We start from the raw sequence: 20620 nt of genomic DNA on the forward strand, positions 1-20620 counted from the left end.
TTCCTTGAGAGGGATTTTGATCATCGTCCCGGTGTGAGTTCCTTTTATCAGGGCACTCCCTTGCATAGTGACCTATTTTATTGCAATTGTAACATCGTCCTTTTATTCCACCCTTTGGTCCAGCCTTTCCTTTGAATTTAGCCCTGGAATTTTTCTTCTTTTAGTATGAGAAGAAAAGGCAGAGGGATGACCTTTAAGTATGGGCATTTCTTGCTCTTCCATCCTCGTTTCTTCTTGAATGCATCTGGCCATTAATTCCCAAAATCCAGAAATTACGTTATTGTTGAGAAGAATAGTCCTAAATATATACCATTCAGATGGTAGTCCTCAAAGAGTTGTGAGTGTCATTTCCCTGTCAGGAATTACTTCCCCAATAGATAGGAGATCGTTCTTGATCTCAGTGATCCTTAAGAAATATGCTTGCATACTCTCATATTTTCCCTTCTTAATTTCCTTCAGCTTATTTCTAAGAAACAAGACTTGATTTGCATCATTAACTTTAAATAAACTCACCAGTCTATCGTGGATTTCCTTAGAGGTGTTCATCTCGGAAACATAGGCCACCAGGCACTTGTCGATAGAGTCTCGGATGATCTTCCTTGCTTTGACTTCTCCCTTGGTCCATTTGTTCCAAGAAACAACAAATGCATTTGATGGAGGCTCAACAATCCTGCCTCTCACATGGTCCAACACTTCCTGCTCTTCTAATGTTAGATCAAGAGACATCTTCCATCCGTGATAGTCAGACTTCTCATGGAGTTTGTCTTCAACAGAGAAGTGTGTTGAGGACCCCATGATTTCTTTAAGATAGCCTTGCCAACCTTCTCTTCGGTGATTGCTCTTGCTCTTGCGCTTGCTTGGGCTTTGTCTTCACCTCAGCTTTGATACTATGTTAAATTATGGTATGTTCTATGTTAGAGAAATTTACTTATTTTCTTCTTATTAGCCACAGATTAGCAATCACATATATATTAAGTAAAGTGCAGATAGAACATTAAATGATCAACAGAAAACAAGCCAAGACAAGAGACACAAGATGTGGCGGCTAGCCAGGGACAAACCCCAATGTGGGGAAACCCTTTGATCAAATCTTCTTTTATCTTCAATAGTTCAGCAGAGAGAAATAGTACAAAATCTGAATTTTGTAATTTTATATCAGCAGTAGCAAACCCTAGATCAGCAAAGTCAAACTTGGTCAAACTAGTTGAAATTGACCTCTAAAATACTTGGTCAATTTCTGGTCAACTTGTCCTCGAATAGTCTGAACAAACAGCCCTTGAACAACCCCAAAAGTTCAATCAATTTGCAGATTTCTGAAGTCAACTGTAGCCCTAAACTAGGATATTCAACATCGGTCAAACCAGAGGTCATATCACCTCAATTTTCGTGCCAAAAATTGCAGCCTGCCTAGGAGAGGCAACCACACCCAATCCGCACTTCAAGAAGATCAACACTCGGTCAACGCTGGTCAAAGATATGACCTAGTGCCCTAGCGTCATTTCTACGTCTTCCTTGCCCTAGGACGTCTTCCTTTCAGCCACACGTGTGTGAGAGAGAGAGGCTCCTTTTATGTGTAGGAGAGAGAGAGAGAAGATGAGTGAATTGAATTGTCCAAATGAGGAGAATGCTCCTTGTATTTATATGCAAACATTGAGGTTGAATAGACATGATTGTTGGGCTTCTGAGCCTACATAAGTTTGTTCGCCAACCTTGGCAATTTGTCCATAATCAAAATAAATTCATATCTCCATAAATACTTATCGGAATCGGATGATCTTTAGATCAATCCTACACCACTCGATGAGAGGAATCTAGGAAAAATATCAGAAGCCATAAATAAGGTGATCCACATGAAGTTTGGCCCTAGTTGCCAATTTTAACAAATAGGGAATGAGAAGGTCAATCCTGGGCCACATAGTGGGGCATAGGGGTAGCTAAATAAGGGGAAGCCCACACCTGGTTATGTATTGTGTAGGAGGGAGCAATCATGGTACATGAGGTGCCCCAACATTGATTTTTCCACGCTTCTTTATATGTATTTTTCCTTTTATGAATTTCTTTAATTAACTACTCGGGGATCAAAGAACATGAGCATGATATGTAAGATATAGCAGTGATTAACCCATTTTTGGTAAGGCGGTTTATTGTCCTCCAGGGGTTGGGACAATCATGGGCTCCTGAATGATAAAGGAGGTTCATATAGGGCCTACGGAACCAGGGGATGGCCATGGGTTGGTATCCCTACCAACTTTTGCATTTTGTGGTACGATTTCTTGTTAAATGTGGCCAATTATGCTTTTCACCTTTTCTTTTAATTGCTTCAACCTTCGGGGCATCATTCTAGGCCTGACCCAAGGTGGGGACAGGGGATAGGGAAGTCTGCCCTACGTAGACCCAAAATAGAAATGTATACCCAAGTGGGAGAAAAGATGAATGGGGGCATAGTGAGTGGAAAGGGAGTAATATGTGCGGGTAAAGGAGCGGGACCGCACACCCAAAGTCAGGGTTTCCTAAGTAGTACCACCCTAGAACCAAATGGTCAATAAAGGACATCCCACAGGACTAAGATCCAAGGGTAGAAACCAAAAGAGATTAAGGGGACAAGAGCACAAACTAAGCCCACTCTTTCTGCCAAATCCCCCCATCAAACCATACCCAAAAGTATCCATGATAAGTAAACCCAATACTCAATTACCAAATGAAAAGACATACCTTAGGTTTGGGAGGCCCACATTCAAACATACGATCAATACAGGTGGGTGAGGAACCACATGGTTGGCTCAGGTGGCAGAGAAATGGCACAACGAGCTAGTAGGAGGCATCAAGTCATTGTTGGCTGTCAGCTAAGGCTCATCATGGAGAAACTTTTCTCCTCGGGATATCACCCACAAAGTGGTGGGTAACATGGCACTTCATGGTGGCGTCCCCTTCCATAGTGGGCTTTGGCATATACAAGTGTTTTCAATCTCAATAAGGGGGTTAATAAAGGACCATATTTGGTGGTTTCAACCTTTAAAGGGGGTGACATGTCCATGGTACATCCCTCAAGTGATAGATAACACATGATATAACAGTGGAATGAAGTGGGGTTCAAGGGAATCATCCAGACCACATGTCATGGTACAAGGGTAGCTATAATAAGAAAATCCCACACCTGCGTATACGAGTGTAGGAGGGAGAAAATCATGGTATATGAGTTACCCCGACCATCTTTTTTCCACCCTTCTTCATATGTCTTTTACCTTTGATTGAATTTTCCATATAACTGCTTTGGGCTCCAGGTGATAAGAGCATGAAGTGTAATATATAGCAGTGGATACCCCCTTAAGGTGGGGTAGGTCATCGCCCACCATGATCCAGGTGGATATTGGTGGCCACCTGCCAAGTCCACCTGGAACCCCGCCATTGTTTCTCTCAGCATTTTCAGTTTCCTTAATTGTAGCACAACTTACTATTTTTAGCAGTTTTTTCGAGCCCTGAAATTTCGGAGCCGTTTTGAGGCCCTAAACAACGTTTTTTTGGGAAATCTGGGTGCAACATGGGTCTATGAACTGATTTTCCCTTCCCAAAGTGGTAGTGCTCGGATAGATCTTTCTAACGAGCTATTGTACGTGTCAAACAGAGATCGTATGCCAAAGTTACGACCTCGAGAAGTTGATGTACCAATTTACCCAAACGGGGCCCATAGTTTGGCGTTTCATTTTCTAGGGTTAGGTTTTGGAATGTTAAGGGTTTTCCATTGTTTCTCAACAATAAATAGGTCTTCGAGCCTCATTGTAACACAGTTCAGAGGCATGTAGCCACCACAGATATCTTCTCAGAGATAAGCTACCATCGCCCTAGCTAGTTTATTTCCATTACTGTTTGTATGCATATTTCAGTGTTTTACATTAATGAAATGAAGTATAATTTCTGCTGCATATATGTGTTTATGGTTATCTCTGTAATTTGTGGCGTTCTTGTTTAAGTCTGGATCAGTGGTATCAGAGCGATCTTCTTTTTCTCTGTTTTTCTTTGTGTGCCCCCAACGAGGTCGGGATATAAGGAGTTAGGGCTTAAACTGGTCAAACCTTTGCAACCCCAGCCTCGCAAATCCCGATGGACTCCCATGGAGGATGAGAAGAAAGACGAGGGGGCAGGAGATCCTATCAAAATCTTTCTCGAAGAAGCCCTCGAGTGACAACGGAACGCGATGATGGACAGCTTTGCCCAGATCCTTCAGTGGCTACCCAGAAGCGACGCATCGGCTTCCAGTGGCGACTCTGGAAACGCCATGCCCTTTAATGTACAAGTTAATTTTGAAATCCCCATATTCGAGGGTTAGATAGACGCAGATGCTGTAGATAAATGGTTAAATCTGCTAGAGGGTTATTTTTTTGTTCATGAATTTTCGAGTCGGGAAAAGATTGTTTTCGCTCTTCTCAAAGCAGCCCCCCACGTCAAGGACTGGTGGGAAACCTACTGTCAGCAGAAGGATGAAAATACTGGCTCACTATTTTCAGCCGCACCCACTTGGAATTCATTTCAGGATGCCATCAAGGAGCAGCACTACCCTGTCGGAAGATATGAGGATGAATACATAAAGTGGACTACGCTGCGGCAGGGAAGGGACCAAGACGTTCCAGAGTTCACCAATCTTTTCCATACCCTTCGCACAAAGTTGGGTATCAAGGATTAAGAATAGAATTTGATACTCAAATACCGTGGCTGCCTGCACAAGTACATCCAAGAAGAAATAGAATTCCTGAACATCTACTCGCTCGGCACAGCATACCGATATGCCGTCAAGGTCGAGCAGAAGTTTAAACAAAAGAAGCGAGACTTTGGATCTGCAAATCCGAAGAAAGGGAAAGGTGCCCCTAAACCACAGAGCAAAGGACAGAGCCAAGGTGGGGCAGCCCAAGACAACCCGCAAAAGCTGCAAGCAAAGAACAACGCTGCGAAGCCGAAAAAGGACATGGGAAAATGGTGTGAGTTCCATAAGAGCTCCACTCACAACACAAGTGAGTGTCAGGCCAAAAAATCACTGGTGGCTGAGCTAAAGGTTTCAGAATCAGATGCATGTTTCGACTCTGAGTCAGAAACCGACAAGGGGAATAACAAAGAGAAGCAGATCATTGATACGGATCCCAACACCACTATTGCTACTACCAAGATCCAGAAAAATGAACCCGAAGATCCAGAGGAGGAGGAGCATCTCTTCCACTCCCAGATGTGGGTAAAGGGCTCCCCGCTACAATTCATTGTCGATAGCGGGAGCCAAAAGAACCTTATTTTGGCAGAGGTTGTGAAGCAGTTGGGCTTACCAACCACAACAGATCCACAACCGTACACCATCGGGTGGCTTCACCAAGGATGGGATCTTCGTGTGAGCCAGAAGTGTCGCCTTCCATACAACATCAAGCCCTTCATAGATGAGGTATTGTGTGACATTGTTCCCCTTGAAGTTTGTGATGTATTATTAGGACAACCATACTTGTGGAAGCGACATGCTGTGTATGAATCAAGGCCTCGTGCTGTTATTATTACATTTGGAAATAAGTTGTACGGGATACCAGAGGTAGCACCACCTATCGCCCTCTCTTTGATTACTGTAAAACAATGTAGTAAGCTCATTTCCAAAACCAGGAAATTTGTTTTCCTGATGATACACCCTCAAGGAAAGAAGAAGACGGTGGCCATCGCCTCCAGACAGGGCCCCTCCACACGACAACTACAGATGGACAAGGTCGTGGAGGAGTACGAGGACATCTTCACCTCCCCCGCAGGGGTTCCTCTGCACTGTCAAGTCAAGCACTCCATTGATCTGACCCTAGGTGCGCCGCTACCCAATGGACCAATTTATCGGTGCTCCATTCTAGAGAACAATGAAATCAAGAGGCAGATTCAGGAGCTGCTGCAGAAAGGTCACATCTGTCCGAGTTCATCACCTTGTGGGAGCCTGATCATGTTGGTACAGAAGAAGGATGGGACTTGGAGACTTTGTATTGACTATCAAGTGCTGAACAAGATCACTGTCCATAATAGGTACCCGATCCCGCGAATTGATGATCTCCTGGACTAGCTAAAGGGGGCAAAATATTTCAGCAAGATCGATCTGAAGTCAGGATATCACCAGGTACCAATCGAACCTTCTGATGTGTGGAAGATTGCCTTCAAATCCAAGGAGGGCCTTTTTGAATGGTTGGTTATGCCTTTCGGATTGACGAATGATCCTGCGACCTTCATGAGGCTAATGGATGACATCTTGCGGCCATTCACCAACTCATTTGTAGCGGTATACTTGGATGACATTTTGATCTTCAGCCAGAGTTGGGAAGAACACCTCCACCACATCTGACAGGTTCTCCAAACATTGCGGCAACACAAGCTATGTGCCAATTTGGAGAAATGCACTTTTGGCATGACCCAGGTTTAGTATCTGGGATATATTATTGATGAACAGGGGGTGCATGTGGATCCAGCCAAGATCTAAGTCATTTGGGACTGGCCATCTCCAACCACTCTAACAGAGCTCCGCAGCTTTCTAGGTCTTGCCAACTTCTACCGCAGGTTTGTGTTGGGGTTTTCTCATATCACTTGGCCCTTGAGTCAAGTCACTAAGGGAGGAGCGAAAGCAAAATTCTTTTGGTCTGAATCTCAACAGAAGGCATTCATAGAGTTGAAAGATCACCTCTGCACGACACCAGTGCTCGCGTTACCAGATTTACAACAACCATTTGAGGTCGAGACAGATGCCTCTGACTATGCTATTGGGGCAATCCTTACTCAACATGGGCATCCAGTGGCATATCACAGTGAAACACTTTCAGACACAGTCCGGAAGTATCCCACTTATGATAAAGAGATGTATTCCATTGTGCAGGCCTGCCAACAATGGAAGCATTACATTTTGGGGAAGGAAACGGTCATCCACACAGACCATCGACTCCTGTAGTTCATACAGACCCAAGGGAAATTGCAAAATGATTGCCATCAGAAGTGGTCTACATACCTGCAACAGTTCCATTTGAATATCAAGTATAAGAAGGGCAGCACCAATAATGTTGCAGATTGTCTCAGTCGACCACCGATCATGGCGTTAACCACTGTGCTCAACTCTTGTGTGCACGAGACTTCTGATTGGCCACTTCTCTACAAAAACGACCCAGAATTCGGCCACACATACCAGACACTCTTGGAGGGTCGACATGTTCTAGATTTTCACCTCCAGGATGCCCTGTTATGCCACCTACGTCACCTTTGTGTTCCTTCAAGCAAGCGTGCCAAGATGATTTGGGAAGCATACTACAGTCGGGCTGCTAGGCATTTCGGGGTCGAGAAAACGGTGGCAGTACTGCAAAATTATTTCTATTGGCCGAATCTTCGACAGGATGTCGGGAAGTACATCAGATCATGTACTGCTTGTGCCATTGCCAAGCCGACCATCAAGAAGCAAGGCCTCTATACCCCGCTGCCTATCCCTAGTAGACCTTGGGAATCCATCTCCATGGATCACATGTCAGGCCTTCCTTCCACTAAGCATGGACATGACTGTGTTTTTGTGGTCATCGACAGGTTCTCGAAGATGGCCATTATGGCGGCTTGCAAGAAGAATATCACAGCAGAGGCCACTGCTAAACTCTTCTTTGAACGAGTGTGGGTGCACTTTGGGATCCCACAGTCTATCATCTCAGATCGGGACAATCGGCTCCTCAATACATTTTGGTCCAGTCTCTAATCAATGCTGGACACCAAATTCACTAAGTCCACAGCCTTCCATCCTCAAACTGATGGCTAGACAGAGGTTTTCAATAGGATGATTGTACACATTCTGCGCATGTACAACTCAAAGCATCCACGCACATGGGACGAGAGCCTCCCCTATGTTCAGCACAGCTACAACCGAGCTCTTCACAGCTCGACTGGCCACAACCCTTTTTAGGTGGGCTTGGGATTCCAACCACTATGCCCCATTTATGTGGCCATGCCACTTGCAGCTACTCACATAGATTCGGCTCATGTCCAGTCCGAAACAGAAAAGGCAACTAGCTTCATTGAGTACATCCAACATATTCGCCAGCAGGTCCATGACATTTTGGAGAAATCAAATGCCAAGTACAAGTAGCGATATGATCAACATCGGGTGCCACACAAGTTTCAAGTGGGCGACAAAGTCTGGTTGCATTTGCAAAAGGAACGCCTTACTGGAGCCTATCGGAAATTGAGACCAATCCGCTATGGTCCTTACACCATTACTAAGGCTGTGGGAGACAATGCATTTGAGCTCAGCATTCCTCCATTCCTTGGCCTGCACCCAGTGTTCAATGTGGATCGCCTTCGGCCAGACTTTCCACCATTGCTAGACACATCTGACATTGCAGAACAGCTCACACCCACATAATTAAATCCAGATTGCATGGAACAAGCTGCAACTGATCGGATCATGGACACACAGATCAAGAACGCTCACCAACAAAATCTCCAACTGTATAGAGTTGTCAAAGTAGGGCAACTCCTTCACCAGGGCAAGTGGCTCACCAGGGACCAAGTTCAGCGAAAGTTTCCTCATCTCATGGAGGAACTCAACGCAATGGGGACCATTGCTTCCTAAGGGGGGAGGAATGATCCAAGTGGGTATTGGTGGCCACCTGCGAAGTCCACCTGGACCCCCACCATTGTTTCTCTCAGCATTTTCAGTTTCCTTAATTGTAGCACAACTTACTATCTTTAGCAGTTTTTTCGGGTCCTGAACTTCCAGAGCCATTTTGAGGCCCTAAACGACGTTTTTTGGGAAATCTGGGGGCAACATCGGTCCATGGACTAGTCCATGGACCGATGTTGCCTTGCCCAAAGTGGTAGTGCTCGGATAGATATTTCTAACGAGCTATTGTATGCGTCAAACAGAGATCGTATGCCAAAGTTACGACACCAGGAAGTTGATGTACCAATTTGGCCCACAGTTTGGCGTTTAATCTTCTAGGGTTAGGTTTTGGAATGTTAAGGGTTTTCCATTGTTTCTCAACAATAAATAGGCCTTTGAGCTTCATTGTAACACAGTTCAGAGGCATGTAGCCACCACACATCTCTTCTCAGAGATAAGCTACCATCGCCCTAGCTGGTTTATTTCCATCACTGTCTGTAAGCATATTTCAGTATTTTACATTAATGAAATGAAGTATTATTTATGCTGCATATATGTGTTTATGGTTATCTCTGTAATTTGTTGCGTTCCTGTTTAAGTCCGGATCACACCAGGGCTTGGGACAATCACGAGTTCCTTAATGATGGAGGGGGCTCATCTAGGGCCCATAGGAATCAGGGTGATGGCCATGGATAAGGGGTAGAGCTGATATTTGGCTTTTGCCCACGTGTTAAATTTGTGTGTTCCGGCCATCTTTTGCATTTTATGGTACATTTCCTGTTGAGAGTGGCCAAATTATGCTTTTTCTTTTCTTTTTAGCTACATCAACCTTTGAGGCATCGTTCCAAGCCCGATCCAAGGTGTGAGCAAGGGGAGGGGGAGGATAACCCTATGTGAACCCAGTGGACACATGTGGACCTAAATGGGAAAATAGATGAATGGGGCTAAAATGAGTGGAACGAGAGTGATGTAGGTGGTATCCGGAAGCGAGACAACGCAACCAAAATTGGGATTTCCCATGTAGTGCCAACCCAAGAGGCAAATGGTTAGTAAAGGAGATCACACGGGACTAGGATACAAGGGTAACCATGAAATCGGGTAGTATAGACAAGAATACAAGCCTAACCCACTCTTTTTGCCGAATCCCCCCACCAATTCATAACCAAAAGTGTCCATGACAAATAAGGAAAATTACTCAACTATACGAATGAAAAGCCACACCTTTGGTTTTGAGAGGCCCACTTTCAAACATACATTTATAACAGATGGGCGAGGGACCACCTGGATGGCTCAAGTGGTAGAGACAATGGCACATCGAGCTATATGGGGGCTGCAAGGGGTTGTTGGCTACTGGCTACGAACCATCTGGTGGGTAACAAGGGTCTATATTTTGAATATAAGCATAAGCAAGTCTTGATCATGTATCATTTCCTTAACAGATTCTTCACTGGGTTCTGTTTTTTCTTTCAACAACTCCATTTTGTTGTGGATTGTAAGGGACTATGAACTTCCTCTTAATCCCAACATTTTTACAAAAGACAATGAGCTCCTTGGAAGTGTATTCTCTTCCATTATTTGATCTCAAAATCATGATTTTCTTTCCTTTCAAGTTTTCCACTTCAGCGTTAAATTCTGGAAACTTATTGAAGACTTCATTCTTTGTCTTCATGAAGTAAATCCATGTCTTGCGAGAGAAGTCATCAATAAAGATTACATAGTACAAAAAACCTCCAAGATCTTTCACTATCATTGGACCACATATATCAGAATGACCTGGATCCAAAATTTCCTTGGATCTACTTTTGTTGCTTGGAAAGATTTCTTCACATTCTTTCCAAGTGCATGACCTTTACATCTTTATGTTCTATTTGCAAATTTGGAAGACCTAAAACCATCTACTTTAAAGATGGCAAAGCTCTATAATGAAGGTGAGCATATTTTTTATGCCAAAGTTCACAAGGATTAATGTCATTATGCACTAATGCTTGAGCAAATTGTTTCAAGAGTCTATACAACCTTCCTTGATGAACTCCAATTACTCTAGCAAAATCTATACTTGAGCCCTTTGGCTACACAATTACTTTACCATCAACCAATGCTACTTTATCTCCCTTACCTTCCAAACCTGAAATCGAAATGAAATTCTTTTTCAAACCTGGTATATGTAGTATGTTGCTAAGATGAACATTTTCACCTAATTCTAGTTAAATGGATCTCTTCCCAACACCTTTCACTGCATAATTATTGTTGTCTCCAAGCTCTAATTTTTGAGATAGTGATTAGGGGAATTTTGAGGTCTAAAATGGATCTTCTAAGAAAAATGTATAACCAAAATAAACTTTATAAGAAACAATAAGATTCAAGATGATGATGTCAACCATGGGGATGATTCACCATTTTTGGAATAAAAAAGTAAAAAGATTAAAAAAGAATAAAACTATATTTTCAACTTGTATTTTCAATTAGATTGTAGTTCGAAAAAAACTAAATTGTAGCTAGAAAAAACATTTTAAGAGATCAAAATTTAAGGGAGTACTCGTTGGATGCAAAATTTAATTCCTCATCCAAAGAGTACTCATGTTGCATACTTTTGATGGACCCTGCTACATGAAAAATGAGAAATACATGAAAAAATGTGATTGCAATCACGTTTTAATGTATTTCTCATTTTTCGTGTAGTAAGGTCTATCAAAAGTATGCAACATGGGTACTCCTTCGATGAAGAATCAAATTTTGCATCCAATAAGTTTTGTCACTCGAAATTTGAGTAAAATCATAGGGAGATAAGTTGAAAATATGAGTTGAAAAAATTGTTTTTTTTTTTTTTTTTTTTCCCTCTAAAATTTGATGATGTAATGTCATCTTATTTTATTCTTTCCATTGCTATTTTATAATTTCCTTAGTAGACCCATTTTAGATCTCAAAATTCCCCAATGCTCCTTTCCATTAGAATTGTGAGGTTGTCACAGTTTCCCGTCATGTGTCTCGAGGCATCACTATCTACTAGCCACAAATCATCGCTATCTACAATAGAATCTATAAGAGCGAAAAAATAGAAGTCTTTGGTACCTAAATCTTCATTCTTAGGTTTCTTTGGAAGCTCATCAATGTCTGTTGTGGTAGCACGCTACTTTCCCTTTCTCTTTCTATCATTCGATCTTTTAGGACAATCTTATCTATAGTGACCAAATTTGTGTTAATGATAGCATTGAACTTTTGACATATCTATCTTTCCTTGTGGCACATGTATTCTTCCTCTATGTCTTCTTTCTTCATTTCTTCTTTGGAAAGAAAACTTCTTTCTTCCTCTAGCCTTTTTGAAACGTGTTGCAGGAGCTTGAGAAATTCCTTCATCAGATATTTGAATCTTCCCCTTTGATATGAGCCTAAATTATTCTTGAGTACAAGCAATCAATAATTCTTCAAATTTTGGAGTTTCCTTCCTACCACAAAAACTAGATGCCAATGAATCCCATGAGTCAAGTAAACCATTAAATTGCTATAAGTCAAATAAACCATTAATTGCTATAGTAACAAGTTCCCTTTCATATTTTTTTCATCAATTGCTTGAAGTTGATCTCTTAAATGAGAAATCCTCATGAAATATGATGCTCTATTATCATTTCTTGTCATTTTAATATCATGAAGCTCATTCTTCAAGCTCATTGCTTGACCAATGTTGTTGATACTGTATAATCCAACTAGGGCATGATACATCTTTGAATAATCAAGATTTGCAATATGAGTCAAGTGATGTCTCATAGAGTCCACAATGATGCTTCTAGTATTTCTCATACTTTATTTTCCCTTCATTGTCTGATGGTTCATTGACCTTTCCTTTCACAATACCCAAGAGATCATTTTGCGCGGATGAGCTCAATCCTAGTTTTCCAAGCCCTGAAAGTTGTAGCTCCTTCCAATTTGTTCTCAGACTTCGTAGAGGAACACAAAGTCATAGATAAACAATTAGATTGTAGATGTAAGTCTCTTCAATGCCTTTTCCTTTACCAAGGTTCTTCAAGAGTGATATCAGTGTCCTCTCCTTCACTAAAGCTCTAAAACCATGTTGATTTTTCAAGTGCAATAGATACACACACTAATTTCTAAAATACTATTAGTTACTTCTAATGATGTAGATCTTCTTTTAGCAATTTCAGTTTATCATTAAGCAATTACACTTCAAAAATTCAACCATAAATGCACAATGCACAAAGAGAACACAAGCTTACCTTAGGAAAACCCATTTGGGGAAAAACCTAGCAACCTTTTCTTTAGAGAAATTCTTCAGTTCAACAAGATATACACCTAATGCAACTAGTCAACTATGAGGTAAAATTGATCAACAAGACTATGGTCAAACTTGGTCAAACAACCCTTTTGTCAAGTCAACCTTCTTTCCTTAAACTTTGGCCCTCTCTGATCTTCTTAGGACAAATTTTGGCCTCCCAGAATATGCCCAGAAACTTGGCCCTACTACCCAAAATGTTTTTCCCAAAATTTTGACCTTCCTACCCAAAAATTCAACCTGTTGCCCAAAAATTGCCAAGAAAGTCACACATGTGAAGTCAAGCGAGAGGGAGATAAATGATAGAGATGAACTTGTCCTTCTTCATCCTACTCCGTCTTTCTTCCTCTTCACTAAGATGCCCATAATATTGCTTGTCGTGTGAGAGGTCTAATGGTGCCTCGTGGAGGAGGTCAAATGCTCTATATATAGTGTTATGCCTATTCGAATAGGCGTGTCTCTTCACTAGGGCTGAATTGACTTGAGGGATGACCAACTTGACAAGTTTGGAGCTAAAAATTCGAAATTTAGAATTTTTCTCTTTTGAATCTAACATGAAGAACATGTCTTATAATAAGTCTTTCAAGGGCTAAACAATGAAAATGACATGAAGAACATGTCTTACAAATTCGTTATGTATTTCGAGGGATAAAATATAAATTATGAAGACTGACCATAGCTACAAAATTCAACAACTCAGGTTGTTTCTAGTTGAAAAATGTGAGGAAGTTCCCTTTGTAGAAATCTTTCAACCTGCTCTTGAAAACCTCCATTAGATCTATGCAGAGTAAGCCATAATTATTCGTTTCAATGGTTTATGGCCTCACTCAACTGATCTTTACCAATGGATTCATTCTTCATGGACCAAGAGTTGCAAGAATATTTTATGCTCCAATGGCTTCTTCATCATGGTGTTCCCTGAATTGGAAGACTACCAGAAAGTTTTATCTGAAGGGCTCTAGTTCTGGGGCAATGTTGGATTGTTCATAACCCTATGTTTTCCATATTTTAACCCTTCTACAACAATCATTACCAAGATGCCAATATGGGTCTGACTTTCTAATCTTTGTGCTCACTTATGGTACCTCTCAGTTTTTCAAGTTATTAGAAACTCCCTAAGCCGTTTCCTTGCAATTGATTCTTCTTCTGTGTAGCTTGGCATCTATACCTATTGCAAAATCTATGTTGAAATAAATATCAATAAAGAGTTGTCAGAGCAAATCAATTTAAAAATAGGTGACTTTCATTAGACCCAGGCTCTGGACAATAAGAATACTACTTTTCCTTGTTGCTTTTGTTAGCAACGTGCCATTTACAAAATCCTTATCATGTATTCAAATCCCGCCAAAAACGGAATAGTGGAAATTCCAGGTCTTCAAGTTGGAAGCCTTGCGACCCACCTTTTATGGAGGACGAGGCTTCCTCTATTTCGAATAAGGATGATAAAATGCATTTGGTGGGCAAGGTCCAGACTTCAAATCCTCAAAAGTCACTTAAGGATCTTGGTGTGATCCATGCTCCTTTGGAAAGAACATAGATAATGAATAATAATGCTTGTTTGGGTGCATTGAAGCGAGCTCATGAGTCAACTTCTTTGGACTCTGACAAGGATTCTCCTTTTATGCACAATGATAATCTTCAGATTGCCTTGATAAACCTGCGTTCAAATGGCTAGGTCAAGGTTTTGAAAAAGAAAGGTTTCCCCGAGGACCTGCCCCGATTTGGATGATTCTTCTTTGTAATTGTTTATTTTGTTCCTATATGTCTCTCTTGCTATTCTCATTCTCATACATCTGGGCGATGTTCTTGTTAGTATATGGCACATGGTTCTAGGAAAATAGTCATGAATGTATATGATGTATTTTATTTGTAATTGATCAATAGAATTCACCTTACACACAAAAAAAAGTGCGTTATGAAGGCTTAAACCAGGGAACTTTGTTCCTTGCTTAGAAGACTTTATCTTTGATTTATTTCCTTCATAGTTTCTTTGTGTTTTCTATGGAAATACTAAATGAATGTTATATTTCTTTATCAAAAATTTTTGGAATTTGCATCCTTTAGGGTTAAACACACCTCGATTTGACAATAGTTCATTTAGACTCTTCAAGTGAAAAATCTACACTAATGGACAACCAAGCTAAGGATAGTTGTTGCATGTTTGTCTTAGCCACATACTCTCCTTATGTTAAAATTGCCAACTAGGGCCAAACTCCATGTGAGTCATCTTATTTATGGACACTAATATTTTTCTTAGATTCCTCTCATCGAGAGGCGTAGGATTGATCTAACGATCATCCGATTATGACATGTATTTATGGAGATATGAATTTATTTGTAAATGCTTGACAATTTATCAAGGTCGGCCAACAAGATAAAGTGTGTGGCACACCCCCAACTTAACCTCAACGATTCATATAAAAGGAAGATACCTTGTGGCATTATTTCACATCATCTAAACACTCATCTTCTCTCTCCTCATCTTATTTGGCCAACATAGGAGCAGTCTCTCTCACACGTGCAAGGAGGAGGACAAAATTTATGTTTAGAGTAGCGTTGAATTTTTGGACAATGTTGACTTTCTGGGTTGCATTGACCAAGGTGCAGGGCCGTTGGAATGCGTTGACCAAACATTGAGGCTTTGAGCTGCACATTTCTGTTTGGGTGTTGCATTGACCAAGGCGTTGACTGGTTAGGGTTGACCACAGGCTGCTGATTCGTTGACTGCTCTTTTGACCATTGGCCGAAGGTTGTTTTGGGCTACTAATGTTTGTTGTTGAAAACCGAGTTCTTCAAGGTTCACTAGAGGTCAAATCAGAGCTGTTTGACTAGCTTTGAATTTGTTGGTTGTTGATAATATGATATATTATTGCTGATATAAATCACATATTTGTGATATTGTACTATCTCTCTCTCTCTGCTAAATTATTGAAGAATATAGAAGAATTGATCAAAGGGTTTACCCACACTGGGGTTTATCCCTCGCTAACCACCACATCTGGTGTCTCTTGTCTTGGCTTGTCTTCTGTCGATTTATTTATGTTTTATCAGCGTTTTACTTTATGTTAATGTGATTGCTAAACTGTGAAATTAACATTGGGCTAATAAGAAGAAATTGAAGTAAATTGCTCTAAGCATAGAACATACCATAATTTATTATAGCTGAGGTGAAGACAAAGCCCAAGCAAGAGCAAGAGCAATCACCGTACACTGTTGGACGAAGTCTTAAGACTTTATGGGTTCCTCATCACACTTCCCCGCCGAAGACAAGCTCCGTGAGAAGTCTATCACGGATGGAAGATGTATCTTGATCTGACATTATAAGAGAAGGAAGTGTTGGACTATGTGAGGCATAATTTCAGAGCCTCCATCAAATGCACCGGCTGCTACAAGGAACAAGTACACTAAGGGTGAAGCCAAAGCGAAAAGGATCATTTGAGACTCTATTGACAAGCGCCTGGTGGCCTACGTTTTTGAGCTGAACACCTCCAAGGAGATCTACGATACACTGGTAAGCTTGTTTAAAGTTAGTGATGAAAATCAAGTTTTGTTCCTCAAAAATAAGTTGAAGGAAATTAAGAAGAGAAAAGATTGAGGATATGCAATCCTACTTCTTAAGGATCACGAGATCAAGAATGATCTCCTATCGATTGGAGAAGTCGTTCCTGACAGGGAACTGACTATCACAACCCTTGGAGGGCTCCCGCCCGAATGGTATGTATTTAGAATCACTCTTCTGAACAACAATATAATTCCAAGATTTGAGGAATTGATGGCAAGATGCATTCAAGAAGAGACAAGGATGGAAGGGCAGGAAATTCCTTCATTTAATGGCAACCCCACTGCTTTCTCCTCTCATGCTAAAAGGAGAAATAATTTTGGATCTAAATCCAAAGGAAACGCCGCATAGAAAGGTGGAAGGGAAGATGTTTCACTTGCAATAAATTTGGCCACTATGCGAGGGAGTGTCTAAAGAGGAAGGACACATCTCATGACGATGATCAAAATCACTCCCAGGGCAATTCCAACCACAAATCAAAGGAATGGCAGGTTCAATGGCAAAGGAAAGAGGAATGCCAAAAATCAAGGAAGTGGTCAAACCTCCAAGAAGGCAAGGAACTGCAGGTATGAATCTGATGTTGTTAACAATAAGCAAGATGAATATTATTTGATATTGGCCCTCTCCACTACCTCTCCTCCAGACTCGTTGGGCAATTGGCTTATTGATAGTGTGCCTCAAGGCACTTCACTGGTTACAAGGAAGCTCTTTCTGATCTAATAGAGAAAGAGACCAACTTGGATATTATTCTTGGAGATAACTCCACCTATCCCGTAAAGAGTGTAGGGAATGTTACTCTTCAATTAAATCAGGGTAACACAATTCATTTGCAAAAAGTCCTATATGTACCTGGTCTCAAGAACCTGGTGTCCATTTCAGCGATGGAAGACAAAGGCTACAAGGTGGCCTTCATCAATGGCAAGGTACGTGTGTGGAAATTTTTTTTTAAAGATGCTTTCGCTCTTGGGTTTCGAGTAGACTCTTTATATCAAGTTGGAGGAAGTCCCTTGGGAGTCATGTCTTGTGACACATCTCTTCAGTCCGAACGATGGCACCAGAGGTTTGCCCACCTTCATTACAAGGCTCTACCCGATGTGAGACAAATGGTGACAGGGATGCCTGAGTTCAAAATAGAGCATGAAGGTGTATGTCCGAGATGTGCCAAAGGAAAGCTCAAAAGGGGACCATTCCCCTCAAGCCATAGCAAGACCTCTGACATCTTGCAGTGGGTTCATTCTAACATATCCAGTCTGGTGCTTGTAAACTCTTTGGGAGGTTATTTATATTATCTCACTTTTACAGATGACTATTCTCACAAGATGTGGATATACTTCTTCAAAAAGAAGGATGAAGTGTTCTCCAGGTTCCGTCGCTTCAAAGCCTTGATCGAGAATCAAACCGAGAAGAAGATCAAGATCTTATGGATTGATAATGGGACTGAGTATGAATCCAATGATTTCCATGACTTTTGCAAAGTGGCTGGCATTAAGAGGGAGACCACAACACCATACACTCCTGAGCAGAATGGTGTGGTGGAAAGGAAGAATTGTACGATTGTGGAAGTTGTTTGTGCTATGCTCCATGATCAAAGGCTTCCGAAGTTTCTTTGGGCCGAAGCTGCAAATACTGCCGTATATGTTCAAAATCGATGCCCTTATCAAGCATTGGGCTCTAAGACTCCTGCACTGGGAAGAAACCTGATGTCTCTCATTTTAGAATTTTTGAAAGTCCCGTATATTTTCATGTGCCGAAAGAGAAAAGGAGTAAATTGGGTGCAGCATTTGGAAAGAAAGGAGTCTTCGTGGGCTATAGCGAAAATTCTAAGGACTATAGAATCTATGTGTCTAGTCAAAGGGAAGTCAAGATTAGTCATGAAGTCACCTTTGACGAAGATATGGCTCTTAGCAAGGTTAACAATCTTCCTATTCTAAAGAAAACTGGAGAAGCTAACACCAGGAAACCGGATGAGAAGGAAGATGAAAAGATGCCCAATGTGGAAGAACCTATGGATCCTATTGATCCCCCTCCGCAAGAGCCTTCCTCTTCTAGGAAGCGACCCTTATGGCTTAGGGGGACACTTGATGATGCAGAAAGACACGTTACACCCAGAGGGACTTTTTGTGAAAATAAGAAGCCGGTCAGGTATCAGGGGTACTTGACCATTATGAGCACGATCATTCAAAATGAGCCTTCATCATTTGAAGAAGTCGTGAAGCATCAAGAATGGAAGGATGCTATGAATGAGGAATAAGAGTCCATCATGAAAAACGATGTCTGGGATGTGGTCCCTAGACCCCAAGACAAAACAATTGTCACCTCGAAGTGGCTTTACAAAGTAAAGCATGGAGTTGATGGGAGCGCTGAAAAGTATAAGGCTCACTTTGTTGCTCGAGGCTTCTCTCAAAAGGAAGGTATAGACTATGACGAGATATTTGCACTTGTTGCCCGATATACCACCATCTGCTCGATCATAGCCCTTGTTGCTTCATAAGGATGGAACCTACATTAGATGGATGTCAAGACCGCATTCTTGTATGGTTCAATTAAAGAGGAAATCTATGTGGAACAACCCAAGGGATTTGAGACTCATAACCGAGAATCTCATGTATGCAGGTTGAAGAAAGGTCTCTATGGGTTGAAGCAAGCACCCCGAGCTTGGTACGAGAGGATCAATAGCTACTTGATGAAGCTGGGATTCACTAGGAGTGAAGCCGATCCAAACCTTTACTTTAAGGTTGAGGACGATAAGCCTCTCATATTGGTGTTATATGTTTATGACCTCTTTCTGACAGATGCAGACCCTCTCATTCACAAATGTAAGAGGGAGCTGGCTTCTGAATTTGAGATGAAGGACCTAGGTCTGATGCACTATTTCCTAGGGTTGGAAGTCTGGCAAAAGCCAGGAGAGATTTTCTTATCTCAAGGGAAATACGTGGTGAAGATATTGAAGAGATTTGGTATGGTGGACTGCAAGCCCGTGACTACCCTGTGTTGTCACGCGGATTGACACGACAACGCTCAGACCAGGGGCTGTCACTCTGATCCCCGATCCCTCCGTTTAAGCCTGTCTCCCGTGGCTAAGGGGGGTGGTCCCTGTGAGATGATGAGCCCAACTGTCGACCAGTTGGTTGGGAGACACGAGACACGATTAAGATAAGCACTAAAATGATTTGATTAATTGAGCAGACCAGTGCCTTAAGAGATTGTTGTAAAAATGATTACTTGTTAAATGATATAGAAACATGAACCATGAATAACAATCATCTATCATCAGCTAAATCACAATGCTCTTAAAATGACCAAAACAATATCCAACAACTGAAAATTTCGAAAAGATGAAAGCCTTAAACCACCACGAATCATAAACCATTAACTAGATATCAATTTCGCATCTCGACTTGAAAATTTAGATCTCAGCATGAAAGATACGACAATTCCCGAAAATAACTGGATCTGACGAAGAAAAATTTTCCAAAAATTTTTTTTATACTTTTTTCGATTTTTTTTTTTTTAAAAAAAATACAAACAAAAAGAAAATCCTAAATCTAAACTAAAGCCCTAAATTTTTTTTTTTTATATATATATATATTTTTTTTTTAATTTTTTTTTTTTTATATTTATATTTTAAAGTTACAAAATGAAACTAAAAGAAAAAGAAAGAATTAAAATCTAAGAAATATTATACTTAACTAAAATGAAACCCTAGGCTAAACAAACAGGAATTTAAACCCAATTAATATCTACGCTAAACTAAACTAAAAATTGAATTAACATCTAAGTTACATTCTACGCTAACTCTTTTTATTTTTTCCTTTTATATTTAATAAAATCTAAAAAATAAAATGAAACTATGTAAAAATAAATTTAAATCTAAAATCTAAACAATATACAAGTCGTAAATCTAAAAATAACCTACAACGTTACCACCAAAAACCTATGAATTTAAAACAATCCAAAATGTGCTGATAAAATATTACACAGACAAAAAAAATTCGTAACGCAGGCTCAGAGACCAAATTTTTTTTTTTTTTATGAGAAGGTGACGGCGGTGGATAGAAACCAGTTCGAAACTCACCTGGAAAACGCTGATACTCAGCCACCGGAGGAAATACGTGACCCTGAACGGGCTCCTTACCTGGCTGCCGACGTGTAA

At 40.9% G+C, this 20620-nt stretch overlaps 1 protein-coding gene across 1 annotated transcript in view; it reads left to right on the forward strand.

The window, feature by feature from the left end:
- LOC149228359 (enoyl-CoA delta isomerase 1, peroxisomal-like) overlaps window positions 1–20620 on the forward strand; it is a 38625-nt gene extending 18005 nt beyond the window's left edge. Inside the window, exon 2 of the mRNA XM_089380753.1 lies at window positions 20507–20620. Coding sequence (XP_089236879.1) covers window positions 20507–20620 — 114 coding nt within the window. The remainder of the gene's footprint in view (window positions 1–20506) is intronic.

Source organism: Pinus tabuliformis, chromosome J (genome assembly GCF_031772625.1).
Source record: "Pinus tabuliformis cultivar Carrire ecotype Pingquan chromosome J, CPIR1, whole genome shotgun sequence".
NCBI classification, from domain to species: Eukaryota; Viridiplantae; Streptophyta; class Pinopsida; order Pinales; family Pinaceae; genus Pinus; species Pinus tabuliformis.